General features: G+C 38.3%; 1 protein-coding gene across 3 annotated transcripts in view; it reads right to left on the reverse strand.

Moving 5' to 3' along the window:
- The window catches only part of cdh19 (cadherin 19, type 2), a 70,602-nt gene that overhangs the window by 45,596 nt on the left and 11,841 nt on the right, over positions 1-13,165 (reverse strand). For all 3 annotated transcript variants that reach the window (XM_079602447.1, XM_079602448.1, XM_079602446.1), the window contains 3 exons: positions 11,244-11,581; positions 9,243-9,537; positions 6,677-6,796 (listed from right to left, as the gene is read on the reverse strand). In XM_079602447.1, the coding sequence (XP_079458573.1) occupies positions 6,677-6,796; positions 9,243-9,537; positions 11,244-11,450 (622 nt within the window). In that variant the 5' untranslated portion in view covers positions 11,451-11,581. The remainder of the gene's footprint in view (positions 1-6,676; positions 6,797-9,242; positions 9,538-11,243; positions 11,582-13,165) is intronic.

Raw genomic sequence — 13,165 nt, forward strand, 5'->3', positions numbered from 1 at the left:
CGGGCTCGGGTCGGGTGTCCATCCTCTAGATCCGATCAAGCAGATTGGATCATTAGCCAATCAGGACACCGTGCGTTTACATTTGTTCATATTAAGTAGCCTCTGTATCTGGATCACCGATCGGATTTCTGTCTCCTGCATAATATTTAAATTAGGTCTGTAGCACGACACCAATACGAGTAAATAGATTATACAAATTAAGCAATGTCCCAATTGCTTTCACTCACTCACTTTACTATCCTGTGCATCTCCAGTCTTAGATCAAATTACGTTTTTTGAATGAAGGAATATTTCCAGAGTTGATCATACAAAAATGATTGTCACATCATCGATCATCGGGGTAAGCATGCAATGACTATATTAACAGAAATGGGAGATTAATAAACATGCTGAAACAATAAAAACATTCAACATTTAAAACATAAAAAAATAAAATGTTTATTCCTATTATTCCTCTGGCAAAGCAGCGCACGCTCTTCATCAAGATCTCATGATCACAGCTGTGACTGTACAGGCGATCGCCTCTACAGATAATGTTGCACAATTAAAATAAAAAAGGACACACACAGTATCATGTAAGTCTAAATAAACTGTTTTAAATATTGACGTTTATTGTAAGGTTAAAATAAATTTAATTTATTGTCTAAACTGCGTCTGGCCATTATTTTCTGACTGCACGTGGGGAGACTGGGGGATTTATGAGACGTCCACCTGTGAACGCAGACATCCACACACACACACACACGACGGCTGGATTGCATTTACATTACACTGAGATCCGATCACAATGCGTCCTCGACTACCTCCGAAACTGGACACGCTGATCGGATAACATTCCCATCAGAAGTGCGTTTACACTTGTCTTTTCAATGTGTGTGTGGACAACATCCGGATACAAGGCGCATGTTAATGCCAAGTTTAAACGCAGCCATAGTTTCTAAAGTCCTCCGTTTTGACCGTCTTCACTAAAACGCCCTCCGGAGATTCAAAACGCAAAACGGGGTCTGCTGCGTTTCTAAACTTCTCCGTTTTAGGTCTTCGTTTTTGCAGTTGTAGTCTGGACGGGAGGTGCAAATGTAGCTAAAGGTCTCCGTCTCTAAACGAAAACGCAGTAGTGTGGATGGTCTCAGTGTCAGTCTCCTGCACACGTTCACAGCTCTCCAGCCTGGTCATGGCTCTAAATATGCTTTTCTTTTGTCTGCATTATAATTACTAACGACTGGCTATTCACGCTGTTTCAATCCCTCATTTCTTTTATAAAAGTTCTCACTTCACATTTGAAACTGTATCAAATGTCCTTCTTGTAAAAAGAAACATTTCAGTAAGCATTCCTATTTAGAACAGCTAGGTGGCAGGTGCACCTTGGGCTAGCTAGCATGTTAGCTTAGCACACCATCAATACACCACAATTTATGTGATTAAAACCATGTTTGTAAAAAAACAAAAAAAACATGTTTGTGCTCCAAACTTACTTTATAGCGCAAATCGAGTGTTTTAAATAACCTTCTGTTATCTAATTTGGCTTCAGATTAAATCAGACAGAAAATCAGACAGAAAATATATTATTTTATAGTATTCTGCACAATGATAAAGTCTATATCGATTAGCATTACACTATAAATATAATCTATTATTATGAAAATACCTGACATGGCTCGAAGAACACAGGTAAATCAAATATCATTGCAATCACGTTTATTGTCTTCAAAACGTCTTTATCTGCATGTTACAGTGATCTCTGAAAGCTTTGTTTATGTCAGGGACTTCCTGGAATGTCACATGATTATGGCACTTCTTCGTGTGCACCATATATGGACTGCATGTGCATAGGGCGCCCTCAGGCTGCCAGTGTGTATTGAGTACATCAGAGTATCCAGCGCTCATAATGATTACATCGACGCATTTGGGTATACATTCAATAAATGTTATTCCTGTCTATAGAAATCTGATGTAAACCTATGAGAATCTATCAATATTTCTCCAAATCTGCACATTTTTGAGCTAAAAGCCCTGAGGGACATTGTTTTGTTAAGTGCTGTCATGACTGTTACAAGACAGCAAACGATACCGGACAATGACGGAGTGAGAGTGGGGCTTAAGTGCCGGAGGATTGCAGGACTGATGACGTGCAGGTGTGTGTGTGATCAGTAATCAGGAGAGGGAGTGCGCTGTGAGTGTGTGAGGGTGGAGTCTGGCGTGGTTGTGGCAATGACGACAGCACAGGATTTTTTTTTCTGAATAAGAGCGGCTGACGCTCATAATTCATATTAAAGGTATCAACTAATTTTTTCATTACATAACTCCTGACACAAATTTGGACATAACTGTCACTGTAAGTTTCTCAGAATACAATAGTGGTCAAATACTGAAACTTGAGTCTTATATCTTTTTAATGATGTATAGTTTGTCAAGGTAAATATGACAAAAAAAAACCTTCAGTGCACCGGCGTATTGGCAAAGGTTACTAGGTTAAATTTTTCGTATACATTTTTAAATCTTGCTGATTACTTACAAAGCATTAAGCTCTTAACACATTATAGTCCTTCACGTGTAGGAATCCTTCACCCTGTCACGTAGAAAATCAAAATCGACTGCTGGCGGTAGATCCTTCTCCTATTTAGCACCAAAACTCTGGAATAGTCTTCCAGCATTGTTCGAGAAGCAGACACACTCTGTCAGTTTAAACCCAGACTAAAAACACATCCCTCTAACCTGGCATACACATAGAACATTATAAATGTCTTATATTCCAATCAGTTAAATGATTGTTAGGCTGCATAAACTAGGTCAGTCGGAACCGGGAACACTTCCTAAAACACCAGATGTACTCGTTACATCATAAGAAGAATGGCATCAAGACTAAAAATGAGTCTCTCTGTTTATCCCGAGGTTTACTGTAGTCAGCCGGATCATGCCTGAATCAAAGGTATACACTGTTCGTTCGTTGGCCAAAGGAGAACTTGTCCCTCGACTGAGCCTGGTTTCTTCCAATGTTTTTTCTCCATTTTGTCGCCTGATGAAGTTTTGGTTCCTTGCCACCATCGCCTTTGTCACCTTTGGTGGTTCAATCCCCGGTTCCACCTGACCAAGTGTGGAGGTGTCCATGAGCAAGACACCGAACCCCCGCTGCTCCCGACGAGCTGGATGAGCTTGCATGGCTGACCCCGCCGTCGGCAGTGTTGGGAAAGTTCACTTTCTACATGAACTAGTTCAAAGATCAGTTCACAAATTTTAAAATGAACTAGTTCAGTTCATAGTTCACAGTTTTAAAAACGAACTAGTTCATAGTTTTTTTTTTCCATGTTGCTCCAAGCTATTGTTTTTCAAAATGATTGCCACAGCCCCTATAGAACCACAGCAATTATTTGATCAGTTTTAACACTGAAGCTATGCGTCAGATGTTCCCCATCCTCACCGACCTTGTCATAAAACTCGTTTAAATGATCATGCGACGCCTACATGCTGCTTTTTGTTTCGATTTTTGTGATGAATCGTTCATGAATCCATTCATTGCGTCTGTCCCGTGACAAATGAACGAAAGACTCGGAAGGTAAAGTAATTATTTATGTTCCCTGTAATCGATTTTTGACTGCATTATAATGATTTAATAATTCAGAATATGATCAAGATTGCGTAAGTGGATGTGTTCGGGGAATTTGCCAGTTAATAGTATAACATTTAAAGCCCCTTAAATGAACGAAATGACTCGGAAAAAAGATTTGTTCATTTTGATGAACGAGATTGAACAAGAGATTCGGTCGACACTGGTGGCTGGTGTTGCCAGATTGGGTGTTTTTTCTGCTACATATTAAGGCCGTTTACGGGGGGTTTTAGACGGTTTTTGCCAGGAATGCTCTATAGAAATCTGGCACCCTATTGAACAAAGTTAAACTGAGAGAGCGTGCCGTTCACCGACACCAGAATGAACGAGTTCACAGTAGCGTTCATCATGCAGTAATACAGTACGTTCAGTTCACGTTCGCCCAAAATATGAACAAGTTCATATACTATCGTTCAATGAACGCGTTCAGGCACAACACTGTGTATGAATGGGTGAATGTGAGACAACATGTAAAGCGCTTTGGTGGCCATATATAAATGAACTAAATTAATAACTTTTTTACAGCAAAATTTAACCATCACTGAACTTACTTAAAGGGCACCTATTATGACATTTAAAATGTTCCTAATGTTGTTTTGGGAGTCCCCAACAACAGTTTTACGTGCATGCAATGACAAAAAACACTTTTGTTGTCGTATAATATGCATTTATTTTTACCTGATTTGCTCACCGACTCCCAAATGATTCGTTCAACAACTCATTTTTCCAAACCCCTCCTTTGCGCGACGCTAATCTGCGTTGATTGGTCAGATGACCCAGCAGTGTTTACAGAGATAATACTTATTGTTTAACACGGAGTACAATGATGCTTTTATCAATTAAATCGTGTTATAATAATGATTATAGTCCACTGCTTTGTAGTTTGTAGTAAAAAACTAAAAATAAGATGAAGAATTTAATGTTATGTTAGCGAGCATAGCCCAGAGTTCATATTGTAAAAGCACAATCAGTCTTTGTTTGCGTTAGCCCGATGCATAAACATAACGTTTAAAAAAAAAAATGCAGTTACGTTACTACGAGGTATTACTCTATTCTTTAAGACAACTCCGAAAACAACGACAAACACTTCACATACCTTAATACAATTGCCATTGAAGACCTAGAAGCTAAACGGTGCTTCTCAACAAATAATTATTAAGCATGCTACATAAAACATAAAAGCAACAATTATTAATAACACTTACAGGTTGTGATACGGAGGAGGAAGCTGATGCAAATACACTTGGAACTGAACCTTCCTTCAATATCAGCCGGCTCGCGAATCCAAGTTTGATTGCATTTAAAGCAATCGTCTTCAAAATGGCGCGAACAAAGCACAAGGCTCGGACTATACTTCTGTGGTATAGTTTGTTGTATATATGAATTGTAGCCACTTAGTCTTCAAATGCTCCTCCTTGGGCAGATGAAAAAAGTTGGCTTTTGAGTCGCACTTCAGAACACAGCGTCTCGTCGCCCTGATGTTTTCAACTTTTCCCTGGCCTTGGAGCGCAATAAGTGGGCGTATCGTATTCAAATAACTTGACAAGTTGACGTCATCTAGTCAGAGAAAAAGCTTCGGTCTTCTAACGATTCATAAAAATGACTTTTGAAAGACAATAACTTTATATACGGTGCACTTTCATATTTCAAACTTTGCAGGATGTTTTTGTTCACTTAGATCTATGTTACACACTACATGAAAGGTAAATTTCAAAATTCCATAATAGGTGCCCTTTAAGCTGACACCATTTTCTTCTAGATCTGCTGTACAGCCGAAACAAGCTTTGTTGCATTATTTTCCTGTTATCACTGTAAAGCTGCTTTAAAATAATCTGTATTGTAAAAAGCACTATATAAATAAAGGTGACTTGACAAGACTATTAATATTGCGATATATTGTTACCGTGAATTCTTTTGTCCATTATAACCATGGTGTGAAAAATCTGATATTGTGACAGCTCTACTGTTTATTCAGGAATTGTTTGGTATTGACATGTTTGAGTGTTCTCCGGTGTTATTCCCCGTGTTCATTAAAGTCTTTGTTATTTCTGCATCACATATTTAGGAATTACAACTACATTCTGTTACAATTTCTTGTTCCTGGGCCAGTAAATAAGACACCGCATCAGCACAATAGTTATTTGTTATATTTCATGAATTAAACACTTTTAGCAAGCGATCTAGGCCCCTAAGATTGTGCCAGGCTCCGGTGTTGTCTTTCCATTCATCAAAGATCTCTCTTTTTCATGAATACAACTCCCAGAAAGGACTAACTGGAGCATCAACAAATTAAATCAGGACACGATTTCAAATTAAATGTATCAAACTCAATGTTATAATGATCACCTGCCCAGCCTGAAACTGGACAGACCTCCTATAACGAAACCTGAACAGCAGAGACAAAAAAAAAAAATTTTTTTTTTTTAAAATGCACAATGCTTTTGTTTGGAGAAAAAGGGGCATTGCACACCAACACCAAAACCTCTTCCCAACTGTGAAGCATTGTGGAAGTAATGCTACCTCATGGCCTGGACATTTTGCATTGCATTTCATTGACGGAACAATGGATTTTACAGGAGAATGCCAGAACAGCATTTTATGAATAATGACCCAAAGCAAACAAGTAAATACTACAAGTAAATCTGTGTTAGATAACTATTCATAAATAAATATACCCAGGTGTAGTTTATAAAATGGACATGTTTCACAATACTTCATTGTGACACAGTATCTTCATTTGAATTACTTCCTGGAGGGCCACAACCCTGCAGAGTTTAGCTTCATCCCCAGTTAAACACACCTGATCAGTCAAGTCCTTCATGCTTATTTGAAAATTGCAGGTGTGTGTGTGTGTGTGTGTGTGTGTGTGTGTTGAAGCAGGGTTGGAACTAAACTCTGTAGGGCTGTGGCCCTCCAGGAAATGAGTTTGACACCTGTGTACTATACTGTACTTACAATTTTGTCTTTATTTGACACAAATGCCATTTAACCCTAACCCTAATGCAGTGAGATTCAGATAATTTTACACATGACTGTTTAAAGCACAAAGGTTATTGCTGAGCAAGGGATCTGCACCTGTTTTGGGTTCCACTGAGAAGTAGGGCTCCCCCAGCACGATTGAATAGATGAGTTTAGCATTATTCCCAAACAAAGGGTCATCGGCATCTGTGGCTGTCACCTGGATAACTGTGGTCCCTGTAGAGAAGAAAGAAGGCTGAATGAGTGAATAGTGGTTCATTCACACATATGCATTGTGCTACTCCCATTGAATCTGCCATTGCGTGTCTTTCTCTCATTTACAAAAAGTAATTGAATGAGTCTTTCTTTATTCATTCCATTGAGTTGAAGTGTCTATAAGATGTCATTGTTCTTAGTTGTCTTCTGTCCTGTCTCTACTTTGCTAAATTTGTGTATTTATTTTTACTGTCTGTAGTTAAAATATGTTGCCTACATCTGTTGGCTCATATAAGAACTATGATATACAGGTTCATAATTAACATGAATAATGCATAATTAATGTATAATTAAATAAATAAATATCATGGTAACCCACTACTAATGACTCAGGTGTTACTACATCTGTCTAAAGGAATTACTAATTTTTTGGATTATTATTCTAAAATTAAAAGCATAAACTCACTAGTAATGACTGAAATCATTATAAGCTTTGAGGTTTTTGTAAAGTATAGGATAGTAATGACTCAAGTATTACCAAATCCTTCAGAAGGAACAAGTAATTATTTGGATCAGTATTCTAAAGTGAAAACCATAATAACTCCTTAATATTGACTGAAGACATTGTACGTTTTTGAGTTTTTTTGTAAGGTATTGGATAGTAATTCCTTCCAGTGAACTACCTCATTGAACTGAGCACTCTTACTAATCAGATAATCAGAGTTTATTGTTAGTTACTAGTAGTTACTAGAGTGTTAATAATGCGTTAATCATTTGTTCCTGTAGTTATTCATTAACGAAGGAACACTTTCTTAAGTGTTACACAGTTTGATAGTGAAAGAGAGACAACTAAATTAAGCTACTACATTAAATGTTTTAGAGAAACCAAATATTCACAGAAAGTTTGGTTGATATTTGCTCTATGAATAGGATCACACAATGACATCCTGGAAACTTTTGATTTTGCAAAGCTGTTACAGAAATTTGGGGAGGGTCCTTTCTGTTCTTCCCCTATTCGGAAAGAATAGCTCTATTAATGGTTTACTGAGTCTGGTGTTGAATATCAATCCACAATCTGACTTTTTGATGCACCCTGAAATCATAATCACACCATGTTTGTTCGTTGGCCAGAGAAGAACTGGCCCCTCGACTGAGTTTCTCCCAGGTTTTTTTTGTTTTTGTTGTTCTCCATTTCTGTCACCGATTAAATTTGTGTTCTTGCCACTGTCGCCTCTGGCTTGCTTAGTTGTGGACACTTAGATTCAGTTCTCATCCGACAGCATCAGTGCATTCAAGTTAATGATACTGCTGAATATTGAGTAAAATGATGCCGTAACTGTTTTCTCCAGAGCTGCTTTGTAGCTGAATTGAACTCATTTCATAGTTGATGAACTTTTCACAGTTATTGAATTAAAGGGATTTCAGCTGAACATCAACACTATTGGCTTTTAGAGCTGCTTCACAGCATTGTTGAATTAGAGTTGCATAATTGATCATTATTTTCCTGTTTATCACTGTAAAGCTGCTTTGAAACAATCTGTATTGTATAAATCTCTATAGAAATAAAGGGTTGAGTTGAGTTGACTTGAAGAAATTGACTGACCCTTACAAAGCCCAGACCTGAACTGCTATTCAGAATTTGTATAGATGAATTGTAACAGTGATCTGGGCCCCATAATTCAACATCAATACTGCTCTTGTCAAAATCATGGCAAAAAAAGACAAACAAAAAACATCAATCTCTCCATTTGCTGCTGTATCAACTTACAGGGAAATCGTTCCACTTGATGTTGAAACATAGATGCAGGGATTTGCTCCCATTCAGAAACTATAGACCATCAGTGAGATCAAGCTCTGCTCAGTGTTTCTGTGATCCAGATGCTGTTTAGTGGGTTTCAATGCTGGCTTTTTCTACTTCTGGGTTTTTATTACCTAATAGAGACAAATACATCAGCACAGATCAGCACCTACTTCCTCATTGTCTCTTACCTTTCACGTGCTTCACCATCGCCCTCTGATGCATTAGTCAAGTCAAGTTACCTTTATTTATATAGTGCTTTATTACAGATGGTTTCAAAGCAACTTTAAAGTGATAACAGGAAAATTATGCATTTCGGCTTTTGTTAAGCTAAAGTGAGTTGTGTTGATTCAGTTCCGTTTTAAAGGACACCGGGGTTACACCGCTCCTCCTTTTTCCGAAGGACATCCTGGGATTTTTAAATGACCACAGAGAGTCATGACCTCGGTTTAACGTCTCATCCAAAGGACGGGTATTGTTACTCATTTGTTCCTGTGTACTTATTCATTAATGACAGAACAGTATTCTAAAGTGTCACCTCAAATTGTGTATGAACATAAACTTTTTTTAGCACTGATAAGTTAATTTATTAACTTAGACCATGCATAATCTTTTAATTAAGTTTTCTCAATTTGTCATGAACATATGAAACACAGTGGGTCAACGCACCTGTGGGACACATCTCTGGGATGCTGGATATGTACGGCTCATTGATAAATTCTGGAGCATTGTCGTTGATGTCCTGGACTTTAATGATGAACTCAGATTCAGGTTCAACAGGCTGTCTGGATCTGCGGTTGATGGCCTGGGCTTGCAGTATGTAGAAGGGCTTCAGCTCGCGGTCCAGACTCTGTAATGAGTGAAGGTCACCTGTGTACTCATCAATGATGAATATGTCACCAGCTCCTTCACCTGAGAGGATGTACTTGACAGTAAAGTCGCCTGTGTCGTAGTCTGATTTCAGCTGAAGGAAAATAAGCAGGATGTAAAAGAGATTTAGCAAGACATATCAACTATATATCCAACCCGATCACACTAAATGCATCTCTATAGCACACAGTGTATTTATTGTGTAATTTAGTGCATATGATACGCATGGGTTGGTTTAGTAGTGGTGTGGGGTGAGTGTGTATTACACGCAATGAAGTGCATATCAAATGCACGCGAAAACTGCGAATCATATCCACGTAAAAACTCATTTTCACGTATAAATTGCACGATAAACACACTGTGTGCTATAGAGATGCATTTACGTGAGAACAGGCTGATATATCAATTTCTAATTATAATTGAGAAGTGCCAGGACTGTCACTCGTGCCCCTTAAAAAAAAGACACCCTTGAGACTTCACATTGACTACACCATCTGTCACGGTTTGGTGGTTGTAGTGAAGCGCATGATGAGAAAGTAAACAAAATAGTATTTAATTGCAAATTCAAAACAAAGAAATACTTGGAGAACACTTGGAGACATGGAATATAGCAACCACTACAACTTTGAAACAATACAGGACAAGTAACAGACTGAAACTGCAGGCTTAATTACATGAGGGCAAATACATTTTGTAGCTTGTGAGTTAACACAACACACCTGAACAGAATACTCAAATCAATCAGAAACCATGGAAACCAACAGGGAGGGGACGAGAAAGACAGAACTAATTGACAGACTAACAGCAAACTCTCGAACAGAAAAGGAAAGCTAAATCAAACAATAAAAAGTGTGAAAACAGACTCAGACTCTGACACCCGCTTCCCTTAAATCCTGATGTACTCATTACATCATAAGAAGGATGGCATCTACGCTAATTTTAGTGTCTTTGTTTATCCAAGGTTTTCCCGCAGCCTGCCGGATCCAGGCCGTATCCAGATCTGAGGAAGGACCTTCGCCTGGACACACACTCTCTCACACACACACACACTCCAGATCTGATGAAGGACCTTCGCCTGGACACACACTCTCTCACACACACACACACTCCAGATCTGAGGAAGGACCTTCGCCTGGACACACACTCTCTCACACACACACACACTCCAGATCTGATGAAGGACCTTCGTCTGGACACACACTCTCTCACACACACACACACTCCAGATCTGATGAAGGACCTTCGCCTGGACACACACTCTCTCACACACACACACACTCCAGATCTGAGGAAGGACCTTCGCCTGGACACACACTCTCTCACACAGACACACACTCCAGATCTGATGAAGGACCTTCGCCTGGACACACACTCTCTCACACACACACACACTCCAGATCTGAGGAAGGACCTTCGCCTGGACACACACTCTCTCACACACACACACACACTCCAGATCTGAGGAAGGACCTTCGCCTGGACACACACTCTCTCACACACACACACACTCCAGATCTGATGAAGGACCTTCGCCTGGACACACACTCTCTCACACACACACACACTCCAGATCTGAGGAAGGACCTTCGCCTGGACACACACTCGCACAATCGCGCTCGGCTCAAGGAACAATCGCACTCGGCTCAGACCGCAGCAAACGAGCCCAGTGTGAAAGCCCCCTAACATGGATGTCACTGTAAGACTGTCTAAGCTCCCCATCCTTGTCTTTAAGCTATGTGACCTTTTCCCACATTTCTTTAGTTTAGAGGTGTCAAAGCCCTTTGTGAACTCCAGTTATACCTGACCAATCTTCCTTGGTGTTGGATCTTCTTCTTCAACAAATATTTGGCTCCAAATCCAGCCACGTCTCACTCTCAGATGGGACCCACGAAAGGCTTTACTCGAACGGATCTCTTGCTGTTTTCTTGAGATAATAGGGTCACCCCCGAGCCAGCCAGGCATGATGAAGATCATGAGGAGCACATGAAGAAGAGAACAGTTGTCCATTGTTGAGGAGTTTTTTGAATCAGTGCTTCATTGAGTGTTAGGGCTGGATGTCAGGGTGATAATGCCAATGGGGGAGACGGACTCCAACAGGATATGAGGCAAAACTCCATTAGAAGGAAATGATGACTTTTCTGTTATTGAAAAAGAGGAAAGAGATTCTTAGAATGATTTATACATTTACATTTACATTTATTCATTTAGCTGACGCTTTTATCCAAAGCGACTTACAAATGAGAGCAATAGAAGCAATTAAACTAACAGTAGGACAACAGTATGTAAGTGCTATGACCCTTCGCAGGTCAATCTAACGCAGGTTTTTTTTTTTTTTAGAGAGAGTTGAGGTGAAGGTGAACAGAATTCTTCAATAGACTGAAGTGTTGGAGTCTAGCTGGAGCACAAATAACCCATTCGAGTGAGACTACTGGGTAATCATCAGGCTAGGTGTAATCATTTTCTGAAATGAACAACAACAACCATCTCGTATATTTAATCATGTTTTAAAATATGCAACCGAAATGTTTAATAAACAGACATGCAAGAGGCAAATTAATTATTTATTATTACTGATTTTATATATAATTATTAGTTATTAATTACATTTTATTTCAGCCATTTTACTAACTTAAGCTAGTGTTTGTCACTGCAGTATTTGTAGATAATATGTAGATCATGGTTCTGTGTCTTTCGTACCGTTTTACTATGTGGACTTTTAGTTTGTCTCTTCTGTTCCTGTGTTTCTTCTCATTAGTCTTGATTGTTCCCAGCTGTGATTAGTTATTCTTATGTGTTGTTCTTTAATGGCTGTCATGTATGTGAGCACAGTTTTGTCTCCTTGGTTGTGTGATCTATGTATTTTTGTTATTATTTTATTAAAGGTGACATATTATGCCCCTTTTCACAAGTTGTAATATACAGGTGATGGTCAGGTGCTGGTCATATAATTAGAATATCATGAAAAAGTTTATTTAATTCAGTAATTCCATTCAAAAAGTGAAACTTGTATATTATATTTATTCATTACACACAGACTGATATATTTTAAATGTTTATTTCTTTTAATTTTGATGATTGTAACTGACAACTAATGAAAATATTGTATATATTTGGATGTACTGACAGTATCTGACAAGTAAAACATTTACCTACACACAGCTTTTGAAACTTAATGATTCCCTTATATTTATATAATAAATATAGTTTGCTTCATAATCAATTAATTTTGCAACAGTGTCAGTCATTTAACTAAATTGAGCTGAATGATGACACTATTGTCTTTTTGAAACTTATTCACAGATGAAATAGTATATTTTTCATAATTGAAGAACTATGCTAAATTAATACTGTTCTTTAAAGCGCTATAAAAAAATGATGTGACGACATAGAAAAAGGTATTTTATAATCGGACAAAAAGACAAACATAACAAAGACAAACATACAAGACTGTTTCTTTCCTGTGAGGGAATGAGGTCTATGGGAATTAGGGCCTGTTCGGAAGCCCAATATTGGAATTCTGATGTCGGATCAATTAGAAAAGATATAGCATACTTAGTGTTAATAATAAATACACTTTGTTAGTATGATTTTATTTTCAACCAAACCAATTGCAGTGAGATGTTTTTTTTTAAAAAATATATATATTGCCTTTTCTTTTAAATAACCTAATTTACCTGCCAGTTACCTGTGTTTTCTGTTGTCGTTGTTGTTGTTGTTGTTTT

This window comes from Phoxinus phoxinus, assembly GCF_949152265.1.
Source record: "Phoxinus phoxinus genome assembly, chromosome: 24".
NCBI lineage: Eukaryota > Metazoa > Chordata > Actinopteri > Cypriniformes > Leuciscidae > Phoxinus > Phoxinus phoxinus.